This window comes from Humulus lupulus, chromosome 7 (assembly GCF_963169125.1).
Source record: "Humulus lupulus chromosome 7, drHumLupu1.1, whole genome shotgun sequence".
Classification (NCBI taxonomy): Eukaryota; Viridiplantae; Streptophyta; class Magnoliopsida; order Rosales; family Cannabaceae; genus Humulus; species Humulus lupulus.
In genome coordinates this window covers 177,442,142-177,467,498 of record NC_084799.1, presented here as the reverse complement: position 1 = coordinate 177,467,498, position 25,357 = coordinate 177,442,142, and the positions used below count along the sequence as shown (strand labels likewise).

At 36.7% G+C, this 25,357-nt stretch overlaps 2 protein-coding genes across 2 annotated transcripts; one reads left to right on the top strand and one right to left on the bottom strand.

Moving 5' to 3' along the window:
• Positions 1–16,195: 16,195 nt before the first annotated feature.
• LOC133788865 (uncharacterized) lies at positions 16,196–19,377 on the top strand. Its single transcript, XM_062226492.1, has 4 exons — positions 16,196–16,351; positions 16,627–16,728; positions 17,961–18,121; positions 18,984–19,377. Exons 1-4 carry the CDS (start codon positions 16,243–16,245, stop codon positions 19,083–19,085), a joined length of 474 nt encoding a protein of 157 aa, XP_062082476.1. The 5' UTR covers positions 16,196–16,242; the 3' UTR covers positions 19,086–19,377.
• Positions 19,378–19,727: 350 nt separating this feature from the next.
• On the bottom strand, positions 19,728–23,663 carry LOC133788864 (methyl-CpG-binding domain-containing protein 10-like). The gene is made up of 3 exons (XM_062226491.1): positions 23,466–23,663; positions 21,330–21,480; positions 19,728–21,231 (listed from the first exon to the last, which is right to left on the bottom strand). Exons 1-3 carry the CDS (start codon positions 23,538–23,540, stop codon positions 19,997–19,999), a joined length of 1,461 nt encoding a protein of 486 aa, XP_062082475.1. The 5' UTR covers positions 23,541–23,663; the 3' UTR covers positions 19,728–19,996.
• Between the last annotated feature and the right edge of the window lie 1,694 nt (positions 23,664–25,357).

The following is a 25,357-nucleotide window of genomic DNA, read 5'->3' as shown; positions in this document are numbered from 1 at the left end:
TTGATACTCCTTGCCCTAGTTAGTCTTCTTTTTGGTCTTTTATTCTTTGTCTTTCCTTTTGTGCCATTGGTAGGGCACCTTGTACTTGAAAGTTTTTACATACGACATTTTATGCCTTTATGCTTTTTTGTTATGAGTACTCAGTATATTGATTGAAATTTTTTATTTCCAATGTTTTCTAAGTATATCAACTCACAACCCTCATTGGTTCAGGTATTAGTATACTTTGAACACATGTATTTCACGTGTCATACTAACCTTACTCTTTTATGTTTTTCTTGCTAACAACCAATGTAATGTGAGTAGTATGATACTTCACCAAGTACCATGAACAAAACAGGTCAGGTCGACCACCCCATGGGTGATAGGCCGACCATCCTATAGGGTTGATGGATTAATCGACCACCCTATAAGGGACATGGCTAGGATTCTCCTCACCAATGCCTTTTTTGTGTTTTGTTTTTTGCATTTTTGGAACATATGTTGAACAAATGTCCTAGAAAAACTTGAGCTTGCTTAGTACTTAAGGTCACGTCCTCATTGCTTGTGTATACCCTAATTGGTATGTACTATATGCCCCCAAGTGATCATGGGTTTAAAAGCCTTGGTCACTTGTTACTTGACCATGCCATGCTTTGAGCATTTAGACACATAGTATTATCCTTTTCACTCAATGATGCAAGCAGAAAATGCTTGTCCCTCATTGGTAGTCAGATGATGGTTTCATCACCCAATCGAACGTGATCAAATAATGGCGACTGGTCCTTGGACCAGTCTCTTTTGTTGATCATATAGGTCGATAGGTTCCTCAAGAACAAAGATCAAACATAATCAAATAAGTTGGCGACAAGGTCCTTGGACCAGTCTCTTGTTTAGATCATATGGGTTGATAGGCTCCTTAAGAACCAAGATCGAACATGATCCATAAATTTGGCGACAAGGTCCTAGGACCTGTCTCTCGTTTGGATCGTATGGGTCGATAGGCTCCTCAAGAACTAAGATCAAACATGATCCATAAATTTGGAAACAAGGTCCTCAGACCAGTCTCTTGTTTGGATCGTATGGGTCGATAGGCTCCTCAAGAACCAAGATCGAACATGATCCATAATTTGACGACAAGGTCTTGGGACCTGTCTCTCTTGTTGATCGTGTAGGTCGATAGGTTCCTCAAGAACCAGGATCGAACATGATCAAATAAATTGGGTACAAGGTCCTCGGACCAGTCTCTTGTTTGGATCGTATGGGTCGATAGGCTCATCAAGAACCAAGATCGAACATGATCCATAATTTGATGACAAGGCCCTAGGACCTATCTCTCTTGTTGATCGTGTGGGTCAATAGGTTCCTCAAGAACCAGGATTGAACATGATCAAATAATTTGGCGACAAGGTCCTCGGACCAGTCTCTTACTTGGATCGTACGTGTCGATAGGTCCCTCAAGGACCAGAATCGAACATGATCAAATAACTTGACGACAAGGTCCTAGGACCTATCTCTATTTGGATCGTATAGGTTGATAGGTCCCTCAAAGACTAGAATCGAACATGATCTGATAATTTGATGACAATTTCCTAGGACTTATCTCTCTTTTTGATCGTATGGGTTGATAGGTCCCTCAAGGACCAGGATCGAACATGATCCGATGGGGTTGACAGGTCTAAAGGACAAGTCCCTCGTTGAAAGAAATTTAAAGAATTAAGTGAAACTTAATAAATTAAATTCATTCATTCATTGGAGCACAATGTCTTTTACATAGATAATTCAAAAATAATACATTTGCCTCCTGCTTGGCTATGCTTCTTTCCACCAAGGATTTGATGGGAACGACATTCAGGGTGTCCGCATCTTTGGCACTGGCAAGCTTGGCTAAGGCATCAGCATTGGCATTCTGCTCCATCAGGACTCGTGTAATCGAGTATCTCTTGACCTGTGTCAACAAGTCCTTCACCTTGTTCAGGTAATGCACCATCCTACCATCCTAAGTCCCTTAGCTTGATACTCCCCCAGTACCTGGTATACCACTAGTTGGGAATCGCTGAATATCTCCAAGGACTATGCATGCACATTCCGAGACAAGCGTAATCCTGCTAATATTTCCTCGTACTCGGCCTCGTTGTTTGAAGCGTTGAATCCAAATCTGAGAGGGCAATAGATTTGGTGATTCTCCGAAGTGATCAATATGATTTCTACGCCTGAGTTGTGTTCATTAGATGCTCCATCAACATATAGCTTCCATACAAGAGTATCTTCTTCCTTCTCGATATCTCCATTCTCTGATAGGTAGGAAGGGTCTTCAAGGTTGGTGCCTTCGATTATGAAGTCTGCCAATGCTTGTCCTTTTATCATCGTTCTCGAATGATAAGTGATATCAAAATGGCCTAGTTCCACTGCCCATTTAAGTAATCGTCCCGAGGCCTCTAGTTTCTGAAGAACTTGTCTCAGCGGTTGATCGGTCAGGACTCGGATCGAGTGAGCTTGGAAGTATGGATGCAGCTTTCGAAAGGCAATTACTAAACAGTAGACTAGCTTTTCAAGAGGGGGATACTTAGACTCCACACCTACTAGCCTTTTACTAATATAGTACACAGGGTGTTGTACCCTGTTCTCTTCTTTCACCAAAGCAGTGATGATTGCATGCTTAGTGATTGCCAAATATATGACTAGATCTTCACCATCTATTGGCTTTGCTAGGATGGGAGGTTGAACGAGATGCTCCTTCAAGGCTTGGAAAGCTTTCTCACACTCCCCGGTCAATTGGATCTTCTTGCCGCCCCTCAGTAAGTTAAAGAAAGGGACACACTTGTCCATAGACTTTGATATGAACCTACTAAGGGTAGCTACTCTCCCTGCTAAGCTTTGCACTACTTTGATTGCGGTAGGTGACTTCATGTCGATCAATGCTTTGATCTTCTCGGGGTTAGCCTTGATTCCACGTGAATTGACTATGTATCCGAGAAACTTACCAGAACCAACTCCAAACGAGCACTTGAGAGGGTTTAACTTCATGCTATACTTTCTAAGTAATGCAAAGCATTCCTCCAAGTCTTGAACCAACCCTCCAATTTCTTTGGACTTGACCAACATGTCATTGACATATACCTCCATATTTTTGTCGATCAAGTCTCGGAACATGCCATTCACTAAACGATGGTAGGTGGCTCCTGTGTTCTTCAAGTCAAATGGCATCACCTTATAACAGTACAATCCCTTGTCTGTCCAGAAGCTGGTATGTTCTTCGTTGGGAGGGTGCATACTTATTTGATTATACCCAGAATATGCATCCATGAATGAGAGTATTTCATGTCCTGCAGTTGCATCGACCAGTTGGTCTATTCTGGGTAGTGGGAAGCAGTCTTTGGGGCAAGCCTTGTTCAGATCTATGAAGTCCACGCATGTTCTCCACTTCCTATTTGGCTTTGGGATCAGCACGGGGTTTGATACCCAGTCTGGGTAGTAGGCCTCTCTTATAAAATGTAAAATTATATTATATTATAATATAATGTTTTAGATTAAATAAATGTGACAAAGTGTGTCACATATTGTAACATATAATAGAGAGTTACAATATTTAGATATATGAGATATATCCAAATAATGTAACATATTTGGTGTTACAAATTTGTAACCTCCAAATATTACCCTTTATTGTGTAAATTGTTGTTACACAATATTGAGATGAATTTCATAAAAGACATATGTGATATGGCTGTTAGAGATATGATTTTAACCCCAATAATGTGTTTTGGGAGTTACAAAATCATTTGGGAGGGTTTGGAACCGTTTGGAAAAACAGCACAATTTTTGTGCTGAATTTGGTCAGTGGCCGCGGCCTGTGGGTCAGAGACCAGTGGCCGTGGCCACAGGCCAAAAACTGACCAAATTTTCAGTTTTTTCAATATTTGTTGAACGGCTCAAAAGACCCAAATAACTCCCAAATCTCCTTTTTAATTCCATATTAATCCAATTAAACATTGGCAACAGCCATGGGGGTTGGTGGAATTTGAAATTCAAAGGGTGTCTCTAAACTCTATAAATAGGAGCCTATAGCTCACTTGTAAGACACAACTTTTCTATCCACTAGAGCACTTGGCTAGAAACATCTTGAGGCTTGATAATTCCAGAAAGCTTTTCCAATATCTGAGAGAGATCCCTTAGTGCTTGAGTTAGGGGGAAATAAGCTTTTGGACAAAGGTTTTATACCTTGTTCAAGTTGGTGATCCTCAATCCTCTTCACTTAGGTTGTGTAAGTGAGAGTTTGCTTTTGTTTCTGTTCTTCTTTCTATTGCATTGTTTTCTACTTATTCTCTTGTTCCTATTACTTGTATTTCTTGTTCAAAGGTTGTAATCTTCTTTTCTTTATTTCAAACATTTTAGTTTACTTGTAACATTTTGCTTTGAGTTGTATTTCCACCATTCTCTTCTTCATCATCATCTTCTCCCTTTCTTTGGTTTATTTGTATTTTCAGTTATAGAGTTGTAACCTTATTTAATCAATCTATATTTACTTGTAATATTATTGCATAGAGTTGTAATATTATAATCATTTCCATTGAGGCAAAACAATATTTTCCTAACATTCAAAAGCTTATCCCTTTTTTGTTTCAATGGAAGGGGAAACCATCAAGATCATGAACCAAGACCTAGTAAGGTTGGATAGGTTTGATGGATCCAATTTTACTAGGTGGCAAGACAAGGTGAGGTTTCTATTAACCACTCTCAAAATCGCCTACATCCTTGAGTCGACAAAGACACTCCTGAGGAGGTGGAGAAAAGAAGGAAAAGGGAGGAGGACAATCTTCTTTGCAAGGGTCATATCCTCAACGCCTTATCCGATAGGCTCTATGACCTCTACACCGAGACCAAATCAGCCAAGGAGATTTGGGATGCACTTGAGAAAAAGTTCAAGGCGGAAGAGGAAGGTACCAAAAAGTTTTTGATATCTCAATACTTTGATTTCAAATTTTTTGGTGATAATATTCTTCCTCAAATACATGAATTGCAAATTATTGTTAATAAATTGAAAGTGTTAAAGATAGAGCTTCCCGAGGCCTTTCAAGTTGGTGTTATTGTGGCTAAATTACCACCAACTTGGAAGAGCTATAGGAAAAGAATCCTTCATAAAAATGAGGATTATGCTTTGGAGGAAATCCAAAAACATATTCGAATCGAAGAGGAATCGATATGTAGAGATAAACTTGTGGAGGGGTCTAATGGAGAGACTTCCAAAGCAAATGCGGTGTCACAACCAAAACATCCCAAAAACAAAGGGAAAAAGGGTAATGAGAAACCTTTGGGTCCAAAAACTAACCCAAACAAGTTTAAGGGCGAGAAAGGTCCTTGCTTCGTGTGTGGGAAAAATGGTCACTATGCTAGAGAGTGTAGACATAGAAAAGACCAACAAGGACCTAAGGTGAATGCAACTCAAGAGGAAAACATAGTTGCTACCCTTAGTGAGGTGAATGCGGTCCAAGGCAAGGTGAAAGGGTGGTGGTATGATACATGTGCCACCGTCCATGTCACCTATGACAAATCATTGTTCAAGACCTTTGAAGAGTCAAAGGGAAACCATGAGATACAAATGGGCAATGAGGGCAAATCCAAGGTACTTGGCAAAGGTACTATTGATGTCTACTTCACCTCCGGCAAGAAAGTTACATTAGTGAATGTACTTTATGTTCCCAAAATGAGTAGAAACTTGGTAAGTGGTGATTTGCTTGGCAAGCCCGGCATTAAAGCCGTTTTTGAGTCCGGTAAACTTATACTTACCAAATCAAATGTATTTTTGGGAAAGGGGTACTCTTGTGAGGGTATGGTCAAATTGTGCACCAATGATGTAACTTTCAATGTTATCAATAAAAATGTTAATTCCGCCTATATTGTTGAGTATGGTTCTTTATTTTTGTGGCATCTTAGACTATCGCATATAGGTTTTTCAACCATGAAAAGAGTAGTAAAATGTGGTATGATTGCATGCAATATTAAAAACTAAGGTAAATGTGAAACATGTGTTAAGGCGAAAATGATTAAGAAACCATTTCCTAGTGTAGAAAGATCATCTAATTTACTAGATTTAATCCATAGTGATCTTTGTGAATTAAATGGTGTTTTAACTAGAGGTGGTAAAAGGTATTTTCTTACTTTTATAGATGATTTTAGTAGATATACCTATGTGTTTCTTTTAAAGCATAAAGATGAGACTTTTGATGCTTTTAAATTGTATAAATTAGAAGTGGAAAATCAACTAAATAAAAAGATTAAGGTGCTAAGAAGTGATAGAGGAGGAGAGTACTTCTCTAATGAATTCAATACATTTTGTGAAGAAAATGGTATAATTCATGAGTGCACTGCACCTTATACACCACAACACAATGGTGTTGCCGAAAGGAAAAATAGGACTTATCTAGAGATGATAAATTCTATGTTGGTGTTTTCTAAGTTGAACTTCAACTTATGGGGTGAAGCGCTTTTAACCGCTTGTCACATTCTTAATCGAATACCGATGAAGAAAAATGAGATATCTCCATATGAGTTATGGAAAGGAAGAAAACCCAACATAGGGTACTTCAAAGTGTGGGGGTGTCTTGCATATTGCAAGAAAAACGAACCTAATAGAACAAAGTTAGGTTCAAGAGCCATAAAGTGTGCTTTTGTTGGTTATGCCAACAATAGTAAAGCTTATAGGCTATTAGACTTAGAGTCTAATATTGTGATTGAATCTAGAGAAGTTGAATTCTTTGAGAACATGTTAAGTGACAACAATTCTCAAGCTTCAACATCTCTAAAGGAGAATATGTTATATGAGAACAATTCTCAAGCTTCTACATCCAAAGTTGATTCTCAAGAGGAGAATTCTCAAAAGGATGTAAAGCAACCCTTTGAACCTAGAAGAAGTCAAAGGCTTAAAAGTCTAGTAGTGGATGAGATAGATCCTCAACGAATTTCGTTCTACATGGTAGAAGGAAATAGAGAGGAAGTCATTAGGAAAATTCCTATTGTACTTCTCGTTGAGGATGATCCTAAGACTTATAGAGAAACTATGCAATCGAGAGATAGTGCATTTTGGAAAGAAACCATCAATGATGAGATGGATTCCATTCTTTCCAATAACATTTGGGAATTGGTAGACCTCCCACCGGGGTCTAAGCCAATTGGGTGTAAGTGGGTATTTAGGAGAAAATACCACACTGACGGCACTATCCAAACCTTTAAAGCTAGATTAGTAGCTAAAGGGTTTAGGCAAAAATAGGGTATCGATTATTTCGATACCTATGCGCCTGTTGCAAGAACAACTTCTATAAGAACTTTGTTCGCTCTAGCTTCTATACACAACTTGTATGTTCATCAAATGGATGTCAAAACGGCATTCCTTAATGGTGACCTCAATGAGGAGGTCTATATGGAACAACCCGAAGGGTTTGTCCTACCAAAATATGAACATAAAGTGTGTAGACTTGTAAAATCCTTATATGGATTGAAACAAGCTCCTAAGCAATGGCATGAGAAATTTGATCAAGCCATCATGTCTAATGGGTTTAGACATAACAATGGTGACAAGTGTTTGTATTCCAAAACTTGTAAGGGATATGTGACCATTGTTTGCTTATATGTGGATGACATGCTTATTTTAAGTAATAGCATGAAAGGGATAGATGAAACGAAGAGGTTTCTATCATCAACCTTCAAGATGAAAGATCTTGGAGAAGTTGATACCATACTCGGTATCAAATTAAAGAAACATAGTGGGGGTTTTGCGTTAGGGCAAGCCCACTATGTTGAGAAAGTATTGAACAAATTTAACCATCTCAAGGTTAAAGATGTCAATACTCCATTCGATCATAGTGTAAAACTAGAGAAGAATGAAGGAAGAGTGGTGACTCAATTGGAGTATGCTAGTGCTATAGGGAGTCTAATGTACGCTGCCCAGTGTACTAGACCTGATATAGCATTTGCGGTAAGTAAACTTAGTAGGTTTACAAGTAATCCAAGTGTGGATCACTGGAAGGCAATTGGAAGAGTCCTAGGTTATCTTAAGAAAACCAAAGGACTAAGCCTTCACTACTCCAAATTTCCTTCGATTTTAGAAGGATATACAGATGCAAGTTGGATATCCAATCTTGGGGACAACTTGTCCACAACTGGTTGGGTATTTACACTTGGTGGAGGTGCAATTTCTTGGGGTTCCAAGAAACAAACATGTATATCTCATTCCACTATGGAAGCAGAGTTCATAGCTCTAGCTGCTACCGGCAAAGAGGCTGAATGGTTAAGGGATCTGTTGATAGAGATTCCCATAATCAAAGATAATGTATCTACTATATCGATACATTGTGATAGCCAAGCGACATTGGCTAGAGCATGCAGCGGAGTGTATAATGGGAAGTCTAGACACATTAGTCTAAGACATAGATATGTAAGAGAATTGATTCAAAGATGAGTCATCTCAATATCCTATGTGAGAACTAGTGAAAATCTGGCAGATCCTTTCACTAAGCCACTAACGAGGGATTTAGTGGCTGCATCATCTCGAGGGATGGGACTTAAACTCCCTAAAGAGATTCACGATTGATGGTAACCTATCTTAACACTAGTTATTCAACTAGTGTTAGGTTCAATAGGTAATAACAAGTCATTCAAGTGAATATTAGTTGTACTCAAAACAAGTCCCATCTGAGATATTGAGTACTTGTGTGTCACCAAGTGGAGGGTTAAAACCGAAAGGTTTTTTAATAGAGTTCAGTCTTGTAAAGACAAGTATTTTTGGTAACAAAATACTGTAAGAATTCTACCTATATGGACCTAGGGGTGGTGCCGCCTCTCATGAGAATTGGGAGTATTCTCAAGAACGTTCATGAATGGAAAGTGCACATGGCCATTAACGGTGCAAAGCGAGACATAGAGGTCTCAAGTGAACATCGCAAAGGTGTGTGTGTTGTCACCGATTTGTCATCATGAAAAGATGGTTCAATGCCTAGTGCAACCTAATTTTCGACAAATTTTGTGATAATTACACTATAGTAAAGTTCAAGTTGAAAAACACTTTACTTTATGCACTAATTCAATGACTCCTATAAGAGAGAGTTCTTATTTAATCAAGTGGGGGATATGTTATATTTCAAAATATAATGATTGATTAAATAAGTGTTACAATAGATAACTATTTAATCTTGTGGGGGAATGTTATATTATTTTATAATATAATGTAAAATTATATTATATTATAATATAATGTTTTAGATTAAATAAATGTGACAAAGTGTGTCACATATTGTAACATATAATAGAGAGTTACAATATTTAGATATATGAGATATATCCAAATAATGTAACATATTTGGTGTTACAAATTTGTAACCTCCAAATATTACCCTTTATTGTGTAAATTGTTGTTACACAATATTGAGATGAATTTCATAAAAGCCATATGTGATATGGCTGTTAGAGATATGATTTTAACCCCAATAATGTGTTTTGGGAGTTACAAAATCATTTGGGAGGGTTTGGAACCGTTTGGAAAAACAGCACAATTTTTGTGCTGAATTTGGTCAGTGGCCGCGGCCTGTGGGTCAGAGACCAGTGGCCACGGCCACAGGCCAAAAACTGACCAAATTTTCAGTTTTTTCAATATTTGTTGAACGGCTCAAAAGACCCAAATAACTCCCAAATCTCCTTTTTAATTCCATATTAATCCAATTAAACATTGGTAACAGCCATGGGGGTTGGTGGAATTTGAAATTCAAAGGGTGTCTCTAAACTCTATAAATAGGAGCCTATAGCTCACTTGTAAGACACAACTTTTCTATCCACTAGAGCACTTGGCTAGAAACACCTTGAGGCTTGATAATTCCAGAAAGCTTTTCCAATATCTGAGAGAGATCCCTTAGTGCTTGAGTTAGGGGGAAATAAGCTTTTGGACAAAGGTTTTATACCTTGTTCAAGTTGGTGATCCCCAATCCTCTTCACTTAGGTTGTGTAAGTGAGAGTTTTCTTTTGTTTCTGTTCTTCTTTCTATTGCATTGTTTTCTACTTATTCTCTTGTTCCTATTACTTGTATTTCTTGTTCAAAGGTTGTAATCTTCTTTTCTTTATTTCAAACATTTTAGTTTACTTGTAACATTTTGCTTTGAGTTGTATTTCCACCATTCTCTTCTTCATCATCATCTTCTCCCTTTCTTTGGTTTATTTGTATTTTCAGTTATAGATTTGTAACCTTATTTAATCAATCTATATTTACTTGTAATGCTATTGCATAGAGTTGTAATATTATAATCATTTCCATTGAGCCAAAACAATATTTTCCTAACAGTTCTTGTGTATGTTATCCCACAAGGGACTGCGATAAATTATTCCTGCTGAGATGGCAAAAAAATTCCTCGCATCTCCTACTATGGATGCTCGGTTTGCCTCCCTCGTGAATCTTTGGATGTAGTCCTTCAAGGATTCATCCTTCTCTTGTTTGATGTCTGCTAGTTGATTGGCATAAACTGGTTGAATCCGTCCGGCACTGAAGACCTTGAAAACTTCCTTCCTGAACTGCTCCCAGGAAGTGATGGATCCAGGTTTGAATTTCCAATACCACTCTTGAGCTGAGTCAGAGATAGTGGTAGAGAATACCATGCACCTATAATCATGCTCCACACCAAGTAACTCCATCTGATTCTTGAACTTTCCAATGTGTCGTACTAGGTCCTCCTTCCCAGTGTATGTTGGAAGTTTCGGGGTCTTGTATTTCGGTGGTGGTTGAGTAGCTTGGATCTTGGCACTAAAAGGTCTCCCACTTCTATGAGCCAACTCGATATCGGAAGGTTTCTTTGTTAGACCCTGAACAGCCATGACGAGTGCATCTATTTGAGTCTGCACTGCTGGTGGGATCGCTGCTCCAGGTGGGGTAGACGTCCCTGGTACCCCCTCCTGAGCGCTGGTCCTCCTATTGATGACCTCCCTCAGATCCTGAGGTTGTGCATCTTTCCCGAGCATATCGAACACATCATTGGTGTTGTTCATCGGTTCATTTCCCTTGCGAGACTGAGGGTATAAGGGTGTTAGGTCCGCCTTGCCCTTGTCAGTGTGACCCTGCCCCTGAGCCTCTCCTCCTACATGACTTTGAGAATTTGAGCGGCCATTTCCATTCTTGTCATGCCTCTCAGATGTTTGACCTTCATCTCCTACATTGTTTCGCATGTCCCCCTGGGAGGGGGCCTTTGGGTTGGTAACACTCTTACTCCGAGATGAAGTGTTATTCTTCTTAGTCATGGAGGAGGTAGTCTTGGACTATGCATCTTCATCCTGTCTCTGGGAAAGTAGTTCTGAGAGTCTCCTTGGGGTTCGACTCCTCCCCTGGGACTCCTTATTACTATTGTCTCGCATCCCTACTGCTTTGGCCTGAGCCTCCCTCGCCGCCTGAGCAGCAGCTTCAGTGTTAGCTCGGGTTAATTGGGTAGCTGCCTCCAGGGCCACAGTAGCCTCCCGATGCCTCCGATCAGCTTCCTGCTCCCTTTGGATCATCCTCTGGACCTCCTCATCTATCTCCCACTATTTTCGTTCCATACTCGCCCTCTAGAGGGCAATTTCTGCAGCAAAGGCCTCCTACCTCGCTAGAAATTGCGCCATCTCCTCCTGGTAAGCATCTTGTGGATCTTCTGCATCAGGTTTATCTCCAACCTCCACCAGAGGTTCGTTAACAGGATCGATGGGATCCTGAGTGGTGGAATCCCTAGGAGTCGTCTTCTTTGTCTGACTCGATTTTGGAGGCATCGTAAAACTAATGAAAGTGTGTTTCTTGATTTCGTACTCTCAATGAAAGCACCAAAATGTTGACCTGTGAAATTGGCCAACGGTCATATGTACAATTTACGACACCTTTTGAACAGAATGAATCTAAATATACAACAGAGTACAAATATCTAAACAAACACACATAAATTTATAGTGGTTCAACTCTGTTCTGATGAACAGTAATAACCTAATCCACTTAGTCTTTAGTATTGAATCACTCGATTAAGAATTACAAATATGAACTGAAGAGTTCACTCGTCACAAACTCGTCCAAAAAGATCGATCCCAAAAATTCCATAAAAAGAGCTCCTCTGAAATGAAGTCGTGGATCCTTTATTTATAGTACCCAGGGGTTGTTACATGATCAATAAGAGTGGGGATCGTGGTTTGGTACACGATCATTGGGAGTGGAGATACGTGTCCACCTTCCCATGATTATGAGATCGTGGGTCTTCCCGTTGTCTTCCCTGGATCGTGGTTGATAATGCACGATTGAGACCCTCGAGAAAATGCTAAGTCTTGATTGGTCTATGAGACTTGGGTGCTAGGCTCGATGACATTTTAGAGCTTGGGTGCTAGGCCCGTTGATCCTCTGGGTGCTAGGCTTGTGATCTTCTGGGTGCTAGGCCTGTTGATCGTCTGGGTGCTAGGCCTGTTGATCTTCTTGGTGCTAGACCTATTGATCTCAGATTGAATGAGCATGATTTTTTCCCAGTGAAGTGTCTCTAAGAGTGTAGGCCGACCACCCCTAGGGGGCCAATGCTAGGCGGACCACCCCTAGGGATTTTAGGCCTGGTCGACTTCCTATAGGTCCTAGACCTATCTTTTTTGCTCATCGGTCTTTTTTCAATACTTCGTCATTTTTTCCTGATTTGTGATGCCACGTGCCGCTTTCTCATTTGCTACGTCCTCCCTGGATTTTTGAGGGATAACAACCATTTGTTGGAATTTTGTGAATATGAAAATCTAAAAAAGAATCAAGATAATTAAAGAATAAGATATTTTATGAGCTTGGAAATCTTATATGCTTTATTTAGTGCATTGCCCTTTAAATAGAGCTAAAACATGATAGCATATTTTCAAATTTTAAAATATTTGCTAATATCAAACATGTCTAACAAAGAAACTAATAACCTAAAGACTTGGTCTATTGACCAATTATTTAGATATTTATTTATTAAAATACTAAGGCACGTTAAATCTAACAATCTTCATACCATGGTTAGCCAATTTCACCAAGGTGGGTATCCAACTAACGGAGGCACACAAAATGAACATCTTAACTTTTGGGGGCAACTTCAGGGACCAGATTTTAGTCCACCAGGCAAAGGGTCCCGAATATGAGGATTCTTGTCCCAAACCTAGGTTGCGAATAACTGCCTAATAACCACTCTTAACATAGTATATGCCATTCTCCTCGTAGTTCCATATCAATCGATTAGGGCTAGGGTAGGGGCATCAAGGTAAAGATAAGATAGCCACGCTTCTTGATGCACGAACCAGTGGTGCGTTCCACTCATTGGACAAGAGCTTAAGGAAGTCCACTATGGTTGTGGTGGGTAAAGTGTGTGGAGAGATGACGATGCTAACAACCTTTTTTTTGGAATCCATGCATCACTATAGATGGCGAATGATGTCCCATCACCTATATTCCAACGAGATCCCACTTAGAAGAGATCTCGACCACATAAAATACTCCACCAAAGATAAGAAGCACGAGATGTTAATTAACCATGCTTAAAGAAGTTGTTTGGGAAATAGAAACCTTTCATAACTCGACCCGCTAAGGATGAGGTGTTGGGATTTGTGCCCTTAAAGCATATTTATGTATGAACGATTACTGTTAATTAAATAAAGTTAATATTTTGCACTCATATTTGTATTAAATTATACATGTCATTCACCATGAAGATCCAATATTATTGATGTGGCCTTGAATTAAGTATATGTATAATGATATATATACAAGATGATTTAATTCAAGATAATAATACAAAAATTGTCTATGGGGCAGTTTATTTAATAAAGTGGGAGCTTTATTTAATAAAGATTATGAGTATGGTCTATCTTTTGTTTAAGACAAAGCAGTTTATCCAGACTGTTAAGTGTAGCGACATAAAGAGATAGAAACACCATATACAATATAGATTGTATTGGACTGGGACACGATGAAAGAAAGAACATCTGATAATCTCCATTAAAATATAGAAGTTCAGCATTCATCAATCGATGGTCATTTGAGACTTGACCTCAATCTTGCAGTAAGTAATGAACTCTTATTTGTGATTTTATGACTTTTGACTTATCAGGTGAGGTTCAATATTCCTACAATTGAATTCCTAATATCTTGGAGTCATGGAACTAGAAGTGGTTGGGAACAAACTTCACAGATATGGAATCTGCTCCTTACTTAAATGAAAAGAGATTAGTTGTTCCTTTTAGTGTTGATTCGGGACTTGAACATAGAGCGCTCAAAAGAACAGAAACTTCATTCTATAATTAAATTTATAGAATAATGTTCATTAGAGAATCAATGGAACTAATTGATAAAGACATAATTAGAGATGTTAATATACATTAAGACTTAGCTTTAATTATGAACAACTAGCAAAGGGTCATAACTCATGCAATGACTAAATCAATGGACGGTTTTATAATTATAACTTCTAATAATATAAAACTATAGTTTTGAGAGTTCAACTATGAATTTCTAGTGGAATAATTCATAGTTAATAAATTAATTAATGGAACAATAAGTTAGTGAAATTAATTAAATTATTGGAGCTTAGAACTATGGGTCAATACTGTCCTCGTACTTGCTCGATAACACAAAGGTAGGATTTTGGTATTAAAAGGAAATAATTAAAAATAATAAAGTATTATTTTTAGTCTCACAAAATAATATTCAAGATATTATTTATAAAATAATATTCAATGGCAAATAAAATTATATTGATAATTTGTAAAATTAATTTAATCATATTTAATTTTGTGGTATAATTGTATACTACATAAAATAATATGATAAAGACCCAACAAATAATATTTTATAGAGATAAAATAATACATGGTCCAAAATCACAATTCAAATGGGCTCTGACCCATGCATAAGCCCAATGTGATTAGGGCTATGTCTTATTTTCTATTGTTAATGATATGTGCACCCAAAATATACACACAAACATTACACATAGTGATGTGGCAGTTTAGCCTAGCTAATCACATTTATTAAAACAGTGGTGACACATCATTATGTATAATGTTTGGGTGCACATATCATTACTCTAATAGAATATAACATCAAGAAAAACTAAGGAAAGACTACATATGCATTTCACACTATTTGCCAAGAGAGAAATATAGAAAACTTGGTTCTCTCTTAATTGTGAGAGGAACACTCTCTCATGTGTTGAGATTCAAAAATATGTTTTTGTGTACCCTACCAAACATAGACATTCACATGTCTCTTTCTCTTTGAGCGAGTCACAATGTAGAAGATGGTGAGTTAGAAGACTAAAACGTTATTTGATCAACACGTGCTCAATATTAATAAGTATTTGTAAAATTATATTTTATTCGGATTCATACGGCATAAGAAAGATATCATTCATGTTATAATTCTTAGAGATTTGTTCTTAAGCTTTACAAACTTTAATGATTGTTATTATTGGATCGAAATATTGTCTCTTCATATTATCAAAAACCAACATGAGGGGGAATTATAATGTCGCGACGAGGGTTTGGTTAAACAGAATTAAGTTCCTGAAACCCATCCTCCAGCTTTCTTGTGCCAACAAAGTCTCTCCCACTTGCACCAGTGCATTTTATGCCTCTTATCATCACCACCCCGACCAGAAACGGGCACATAGACGATGGAGCTCATTGATGAAGGAAGCATGAAGCTTAAATAGGTTCATTGAACAAGTTGGAATAGCTTGGATGACAGCTTTTACAAATATTTTTTTTCCCACCAGTAGAGAAAAATTTCGCATTCCACAAAGAGCTTATTCCAAACCCTGTCCTTAATATGAAAAAAAAAAACCAACACTACTTTTATCAGCAGAGAAGGGGAGCCCTAGATACTTCTCATGACAGTGAACCATATAGACGCCTAGAGCGTTTGCTAAGAGATGGCCCTCAGTTTCTGAAATCTGGGAAGAAAAGCACTCCTGATCTGCCACTATTCTTAGGCTTCATTTTATTGTACTAATTTTTTTTTTTTTAGGATTGATTGTATATTTTTGTTGTAAAATTGTTAAGTAAAAATATACTTTGACATATATGATCATTTTTTTTTAACAAAAATTTAACCGTATTTTTCTTTTTAAATTCAAGGTAGTAAAGTTAAAAGTAAAAATTAATGTTTTTTTTCTCATTGAGAAAAAATGATTATCCTATTAAATTATTGTATTTATTGGGCCCCTATATTCTATTTGTTTGGTCTGGGATCGGGACTGTTAGTTGTCACTCATGGCTTCACTGCTTCGCTTGAAGAAGCTCAAGCTTACCCTTGTTGTGCTCTCCTCCACTCTTCTGCTGCTCTTTCCTCCCATTCCAGCTGCCGATGTCAAATACTGCGGTCTTTCTCTCATCCATCTCCATCTTTGTGTGTATATACATATATATATATATATATCTGTGTGTGCGTGTAAAGACAAACAACTCACTTTCTGTTGCATTTTGTAGCTGAGAAAAACCCTTGAAAATGGTTGAATATACCTAGTGTTGAAGGCAATACAAAGTTTAAAGTTAGCCTTCTTAAATAGAATAGCTGTTTCTATAAAACATTTGATAAATTTATTTATTGAATTATTGAATTATTTTTCTTCTTGGATTTGTAATTTAAAATTGCAGATAATAACATTGACTACGCTGTGAAGGTCCATGGAGTCAAGATTTCTCCTGATCCTGTGGTAATAGGCAAGCCAGCCACCTTTAACATATCAGCCTCAACAGGTGAGAACTATCAACTTCTTTGATTTATTTATTTTCAGTTTTGTGAGCTACTTCTTTATCAAACATTGTGATGACATCTAAAGTAGTTAGCTGGGTCTTGATTATCTCTTGTAGAAGAGGGGGAATACTTGTCTTTTTCCAAGTATGTTTACATTACAAATAGAAATTGAGAAGTTGAAATTTTGTATAGCTTCTAATACTTGAGAGATGCCATAATCTTGCATTCTATGTCTCATTTACAGCACTGGTTGGGTGGAGATAAGGAAAGCAAATATTTGCACTATTAAAGGAGTGCGTTTCCGTTTGGAAATGTAGCGAGGGTCGATAATGAATAATTGATTTAGCTTCTTACATTATTATTTACTAACTCAAGTTTTATCCTGATTCTGGGATTAATTGCATCTAGCTTTTATATTGTATATTTTTTTTAAAGAAAAAAACAAACATCAGCCTGCAAAACCTGAACCAACCCCAATAATTTGGATTGATTAGATTAGGTTGATGTTTTTCACCATTGAAATTGCCTTAAAACTTAGGCCTGGTTCTGTGAACTGTAAACAAGCATGAGAGTGCAGCATCAAATAAGAGGCCATTTAACTAGTTGCCACATTGTTCTCTTTTATGACTGCATGTTGCTAAAGAACAATTAAAGGTTATGAGCTTTACATTGTTGAATAGTTTAGAATGGTTGTGGAAGGTTATGGCTCAGGACATGCTCAAAAGAGATAGCAATAATCAGATTTCCCTATTCACTAGCTGCTCTCTTATAAAAATTTGTAGAAGTTCCTCCTACCCCCATTTACATCAACTTGAATAAGGCTGCTACTGAGTATGGAGTAGGGCATTTCAGCATTGAATAAATGAAAAAGAAATTAAAGTTTGACTCTCAATGTTTCATACTTCATTTACAATGAGCGTGTTCATTGATTGTTGTTGGTATGTAGGAATTCTTTTGGTTATGGTCTTGAAACAGAAAAACAGAGAGGGGAGTAAGTGCTCATACTTAATGCAAATCACTGTGTTTGTTCTTAGAGTCTAGGTTTTCATTTGTTGTGGCTTGGACTACTGAACTGAGATGAAAATACTAGCGAGAAAAGAGGGGATTTCAGACTTTTAATCATGGTCAAATCATCACATATTTATAGAGTAGAGCTGCCTTTTGTGATAGTAATACTAATTTCTAGACGTAACCTTGGGCATGCTATCTAAGCGACAATGTATTTTGCATTCAGGTCAAGATATCCCTGGGGGAAAAGTAGTGATCAAAGTTTCTTATTATGGACTGCACGTTCATACAGAAACCCACAATCTGTGCGAGGAGATTTCCTGCCCTATTGCAGCAGGAAACTTTGTGCTCTCCCACTCACAAACTTTACCTGCATTTGCTCCACCTGTAAGTTTCACTAGGCTAAACTAATCGTTCAACTCTGCTGTTTTATACTAAAATGTTTTGGGGGGTTTCTCCTTAGCTTAATCTTATCTTCTATGTGCATGTATTCTCATAAATAACAAAATAATTCACTACATGTACTTGAAGCCAGAAAGCTGTAGTTGCTTAAAGGGTTATTTATTAATTGTTGAATCTTAATCTTGGATAAAGATTGTAACTCAAACATGATTCAAACTAAAAAAAGAATGAAAAAGAAATATATCTTGGGTAATCGAGTTAAAATCTTTGATAGTTCAAAAACAATGAAATCCTGTGCTTACTAAATTCAAATGTCATATTATTTTTTATCCTCAAAAGTTGAGCAGAAACCAACCAAAAAGTTTGTATTGAAGGTGGTGGGGAAGGGCCTACGAATGTATATAAAGCCAACACAGTAAATACTAAAATCTTTTCAGACCATAAAGGTGGTTTTCTTAATGGCCGAAAACAATTTATGAGTTAACATTTGCAATTCAAATGAAAATGCTAAAATATTGAATCAGAATATGAATACATAATTGGTTGTGGAAGACTATGGTACCATGTTATGATTAATGCAAAAGAGTTCAATTGCTAATAAACAGGCCTGACATTTTAATTGAAGCCAATAGAACACTCTTTGGATCCCTCAATGATACTTATGCTAGTCTCATAGGCTAGTCTTTTAAGAGTAAGTTCTACTTAGGTGATTGTATCAATTGGTATGGTTGGAGGTTTACCAATTACCAGTTTTGACTCTGAAACGTTTTCTTTATTAATGCATATTCTCCTGCTACGGAAATTCTCTGGTTTTTACCCTGTGCTGAAATTGTTTCCTAACTTGCAGGGCTCCTACACTCTTAAGATGACAATGGAAGATAAACATCAATTGTTGACTTGTATAAGCTTCAATTTCAAAATCAGCCTATTTTCTGTCTCTGCTGATTAAGTGCTCGAACCCATGTTCCGTGCACCCATTCCCGAGTAGCTTGCGACTTGGCGAGGACGTAGTGTGGTTTCTATGATGTATTGACTTGAGTTAGTAAAGTACACAAAAAGGGGAGATTATATATGTCCAGAGTAATGAATTACATAGAAACCCGCTGTAAATATATTGTATGGCTGCCTACTCTAGGACAAGTTGATATATAAATAAATTAAATAATTGGAATGTAAGAAGCTACACATAACAACCTAGACCACTAGTGATACCGAAATGGTATTCTATTGCATTTGTTGTACTTTGGATTTGCACGCTAAGAATGGCGACTCTACGTTGATGGCAGCATAGTGCTAAAGCACTCATTTTTGTGAACTAACTAAAATAATTGTCACTATTTTAGACAATTGAGGGAGTCCAATTGCTCCCCCCTAGACCATACTCGTCCTAAAGACAAGTTCTTAATCAACTTCGTAATAATACTATCTTTGTCGTAAACTGACATAAAATTAGAGTTGCATAATTATATAACAGATTCAATTCAATACTATCAGAACGGTTGCCTACTTTAGTCAATAATAGCAAACACTATCAATCAATTTATCGAAATAAAAATAGTAAGCAGAATCATGTGAACCACAATAATAGGAATAACAAAACATTGATATAAGTATCGATTAAATCACCAAATGGTACGGTAAAAGAATAGGGTGTCACAAGTTAGAACAAAAGGTGTCAAAACATTATGAAAGTAAGAAAATAAAATAACTACCATCCCAATCAAGCGAGACCCTAATGCTAATTGAACCAGAAACATATATTACTGTCTCTGTCAGTAAGATATCCTAACTGGTAACATAATGTTTGTCCTCCACAAAAAAAAAATAAAGAGAAGGAAAATGACCTATTTATTAATTTCTTCAACTAACTTGGGAAGCCTTGGGCTCCTGTGGCGTCTTCTCCTCAAGATTCACTGAATATTTTGAGTTTTCATCAGTAACTTTAGTTTCTTCGTCGCTAGCCAATTTCAGGGTAGGGACCTTTTTGTCTCCAGTTTTCTCCTCTAGTTGTTTTTCTTCCTTCTCTTCAGCAGCCTCAAAAACTGCTTCATTTACATTTTTCTCAGCTTTCTCAATTGGTTCTGTATCCTTACGTTCCTCACCCTCAACTGGCTGCTTCTCAGCTACCTCCTTCGCGTCCTCTGATACTGGCGCCTCTGCTACTGGCATCGGCACTGGGACAGCCACAACCTTTTGGGACAGATCTGATGGAGCTTCAGGCTCTTTTTCCTTTTCAGCTTCTTCCTTCAATTCTTCTACTGGCGTCAGCACTGGGACAGCCACAACCTTTTGGGACAGATCTGATGGAGCTTCAGGCTCTTTTTCCTTTTCAGCTTCTTCCTTCAATTCTTCTACTGGCATCGGCACTGGGACAGCCACAACCTTTTTGGACAGATCTGATGGAGCTTCAGGCTCTTTTTCCTTTTCAGCTTCTTCCTTCAATTCTTCTACTGGCGTCGGCACTGGGACAGCCACAACCTTTTGGGACAGATCTGATGGAGCTTCAGGCTCTTTTTCCTTTTCAGCTTCTTCCTTCAATTCTTCTACTGGCGTCAGCATTGGGACAGCCACAACCTTTTGGAACAGATCTGATGGAGCTTCAGGCTCTTTTTCATTTTCAGCTTCTTCCTTCAATTCTTCTGCTGTAGGTGGGTCATTTGCAACCTGTTCTTTCTCATAATCAGCAGTCTTGTTAGCAGTTGCCTGATTCTCAATTATCTCCACACTCATCTCATCTCCTCCATCCTTTTCTTCAGCTTTTGACTCTGTGTTGTTTCCAGCAGATGTAGCAGTAACCACGTCCTCAATAGAACCATCTCCTTTGCTCACAGCAGCAGCAGCAGCAGTAGAAACTTTGCTGGCATCCCCTGCATCTACTTCTTTCATTTCCACATCTTTACTTGCTTCAGTTTCCTCCCTGACACTAGTTTCATCCTTTCCTTCAACAACCTCTTCTTCCTTGTCTGCATTATCATTTTCTTCCTGCTTTGAGCCTGTTTTTTTAAGCTTTTTCTGGGAAGGCTCACTTTCTGGTGATTCTGTCTCGCTTAATTTTGATTTCTCACTTATTCTTCTAGAACGCCTTGGAGTTTCACCTGTAGAGATTGCATTGTACCTTCACTAGATATAGATCTTTGCTCGATTAAAAAATGCACATACAAGAAATAGAAGATAGAAAGAAAAAAGAAAAAACCTGTGCTCCAATTGAACTCAGAGCTAGGGGGGCCTCCAGGATGAGACTTGAGATATTGATCTAGTTGTTTCTTACTCTTGATCGTTTCCCCTGTAGGTGCAATAAATACTATCTCATTTCTCCTTGCCGTCCCACTGTTTTTTGGTATTTGCTAAAGGACACAAACAAAGAATAAAAGTAGACCAAGAAGTTAGTACTAATAATAAATAATAACAAGGAAACGCATGGCTAATTATATTTAACATCTACACATAAGATAAGACATCAATCAGATACAATTACAAGCAAGATAATTCATTTGTGAATCACGTCCATGCATTCTTTATCTTTTCCAATTTTGAGGGGAATATTTTAAATTGTTGAACCTAACTACACCCAAGGTCTAGTAACCTGCGTACCAAGTGTGCTGTAACAGGATAATCAAACAAGGCTATAGTGAACTTGTCCCTTACAAACTTAGCACACAATATTCAATATGCTGAATTTAAATGTAAAGGAGTTTAAAGAATTACATTCTCTAATTTAGTTAAGAAATGACATTATTTTATGTGATGCATATGCAATTTTCATTTATTTGTACTTCACGATGGGTTTTTTAACCCATTTTTGCTTGTATTACAGTTAATACAAGGTTGTGGTTTTGTTTCCAAAATAATACAGATAGTGAATTATTGTGACTGAAAAATAAACCAACTTTTGAAATTGTAAATTTGAATAGAGAGAACAGTTTTGGATGCAGGAGCAGAAACTAAGAAACAATTACCAATTTTTAGGGCAGAGAGAAGGCTGCTATATAATAAAATATAACACTATGCATCATCTCCCTTCACAGTTTTCCTAATGAAATTATTTAAAAACATAACAATCATATATAGATTAAAAAAAATTCTCAGAGGTTGCACTAGAAAATAGATTAGTAAAATACACCGATATAAAAATATGATCCTGCAAAGACCACACCAGTTTGTCTGTAACGTAACTAAAGCAGATTCTCATTGCTCTGGACCTTTTCTAAAACTCACTGAAAAACAATGAAATTTGATCAATAATGCGATAATCCACTTCCTTCTCTAGAAACCAAAGCAGCAATTATATTCATGAGGACACTAATGTATCAGAGAAGAAAATAGCCCCAAGAATTAATGACTTGACTCAAAAAAAAAATTGAAAATATTACTCAAATCTCAATTCAAGCACATTTAACTCTTTTAGTGATCTAAATCGAATTAATTCAACAGGCATCAGCATTTCACATATTAATTTATTTTCCCAGCAGATTATATGTTATAAATTAAATAAAAAAATGCTAAGGCGGGTATCACCAGGAACAATTGAAAATCCCATCCAATTAAATAAATTGATAAATGAGAATAGAAAGGAAACACACTGATGTTTTTTTAAATATAAAGGTTGCATTTGACGCAAGTCAGCAAAAGCATCTAAAATAGATTTTTATATCACATCTTTTAGTTAATCAATATGGTTTTTTGCCATGCTGTAACAGCATTTCTTTTTTCCTTGTATAAAATTCACAGAAAAGATCCTAACTAAACAGTATTATGATGCAAAAGAATACAACCATCACTAGAGTTTCATATTTCTTCCTAAAACTGGCAACAAATTAACCCTATATAGTCAAACTCCAAGGTCAAAACTGAAATCATACAACAAATAATAATAATAATGTAATTTATATTATTTTTTACTTTAAATACTGACTTAAAGAAATGCTGCATACGAGAGATATAACGAGATTTATTGTAAAAATGATGTAGACGTAATAAACCAAGTAATTTGTATAGTGAATACTGTAAGAAAAAACATTATCTTAAATGCACTTAATTTTTAAGTACAATAACTCCCCGGAAACAATAAAACCGACTAAAAAAAGTATAATCGAATTTAAATCAAATCCTCAGCCGCTAATTTAAGCTTCTAATCCACAACGTTTCAAATTCGTTAATTACAGAAATCTCGGTCCAAAAAATAATAAAAGCCAGGAATAACTCAGTACAAAAAAATTAACAGTGAGAAATCACGGCTAAGAAGTTGCAAGAAAACCAATTAGGGTTAAAATTAAACAAAAAGAGTTGAAATCAAAGAGTGAGAAAAAGAACACGAAGAACCGAACCGAACCTTCTTGGCCCAGCCTTCGGGTGCTGGAAGCTCGATCGAACCTTTCTCATCTTTGTTCTCCACCGTGGTCGCCATTTTTTCGAGTTTCGACTCCTCAAGTTCCCGCTCTTACCTCCTTTCTCTCTCTAATCTACGCACAAAAATACAAAATTTCTAGATATGAGAAAGGTGAAACAATTGCACGCGAAAACTAGGAAAAAAGGTTGAAGAGACGAGATTATGTATTTATAGCAAGGGGATGTTGGGGTGGGTTCTCGCCATAAGAACGGGCGCGTTGAGCGCGGACTTCACGCGCACTGTCTTAAGTGGATTTGAATATTTGAGTTGCGTCCGTAAAATTAAACTGGCTTTGGGTGAGGGAGTAGAGTCGTTTTCTCCCAAGGTTGTTGGATCAGTAACATTGGCCGACAGAATGGTGAGGATCGACCGATCCGATCTTGACACGTGTGATCTTACATTACGATACGAACACTTTCGTCAATATTATGTCCCTAATATATTTATTTATTTAATTTTATGATTTATCTATCCATTTACATTTTCTTTAAAATTGTCTATTTACAAAATGCTATAAATATATTCATGCACAAAAAATAATAAATATCGAGATTTTATATTTTATATTTCTCTTTCAAAACATTAGAAAATTAAATTTCTAATCTTTTTATGGACCAAAAAAGTTTGAAAAATATAATATCAATAAAGTAAGAAATATTTACACAAAATATTTGTTTTAAGCAAAAATATTCATTTCTACGATTACACACGGAATAAATAATATTTTTACGATTTGAACATACAAAGTTGATGATAGAGAAAATGAGACTTGGAGGAGATGTGGATAGGATGAGGTGCATGTGTGGTGGCAAAGGGGATGGGACTTGCTTGAGCTACGAAAGATGGTGGTCTGAACTAGGGATGGCAAACTACCTTGAGTTGCCAAAGATGGTGAGAATCGAGATTAGGGATGGGAAAATATTGTGAGCTTTCGAAGAAGATGGTGGTTGATTGCTTGGTTACGTCCAAATTTTAGTATTGCATGTATATATATATATATTGGTCTATCTTGTATCTTGTGCGAAGATCTTCTTTGGTACTGTACTAATATATGGATACCATAGACAAATAGCAAAAAAAAATTAAAAGAAACAAGAAGACTTTAAACATGAAATTCTAATATACTCTTGTTCAATTCTTCCTCGTGGGGGCTGGCAGTAGTTTATTGGAGCTCAACTTTTGTGTTTCTTATTAGATGTGGTGTATTTAGTTAGCACAACTCATTTGAGTTTATGATATTTGTTATACCCAATCTTTAACAATAACCATGTGGCAAGAAGGAGCGTGATGTGGACTAGGGCGTACAATATAGGTTACAACGTGATAACATGACTAAAAAATGATACGAAATTAGCGGGTTTGATTTTAGAATAAATAGGTACAGGTCAAAACAGGTTAAACCTGATTAGACATGATTAAATTTTAGGTCAAAACCAGGTTAACATACTAAACTTGAAATTGACTCGTTTAACATAATTAAGTATAAATTACTAAACATGACATAAATAGGTTATGTTCAATTAATATATTTATGATATGTTTACTACATTCATTTAAAAATTAAAAATTAAAGGATAAAAGAATAAAATAATACTTTATTTTATCAAATTTGTGACTATATAATATTTTATGTTAGCGTATGATTACTTATATTTTGAATATTCGATTTATGATGTAATTTTGAGTTTATTACATAGGTTGAATGAACCTATGTAACATATAAATAGATGTTATATGGGTTAAAATGACTTGTTTGAACCTGTTTATTATTTTTATTTTATCTAAGAGAGTCAAATATGTTATAAATACGTCCAATATATAAGCGTGTTATGTAA

Excerpts from the sequence above, each read along its gene's own strand:
- LOC133788865 (XM_062226492.1), top strand. The coding sequence starts at position 16,243 with ATGGCTTCACTGCTTCGCTTGAAGAAGCTCAAGCTTACCCTTGTTGTG. Across the intron at positions 16,352-16,626 it reads TGCCGATGTCAAATACTGCG|ATAATAACATTGACTACGCT; the intron begins GTCTTTCTCTCA and ends TTAAAATTGCAG. Across the intron at positions 16,729-17,960 it reads TAACATATCAGCCTCAACAG|GTCAAGATATCCCTGGGGGA; the intron begins GTGAGAACTATC and ends TTTTGCATTCAG.
- LOC133788864 (XM_062226491.1), bottom strand. The coding sequence starts at position 23,540 with ATGGCGACCACGGTGGAGAACAAAGATGAGAAAGGTTCGATCGAGCTT. Across the intron at positions 21,481-23,465 it reads CCGAAGGCTGGGCCAAGAAG|CAAATACCAAAAAACAGTGG; the intron begins GTTCGGTTCGGT and ends TGTGTCCTTTAG. Across the intron at positions 21,232-21,329 it reads TGAGTTCAATTGGAGCACAG|GTGAAACTCCAAGGCGTTCT; the intron begins GTTTTTTCTTTT and ends CAATCTCTACAG.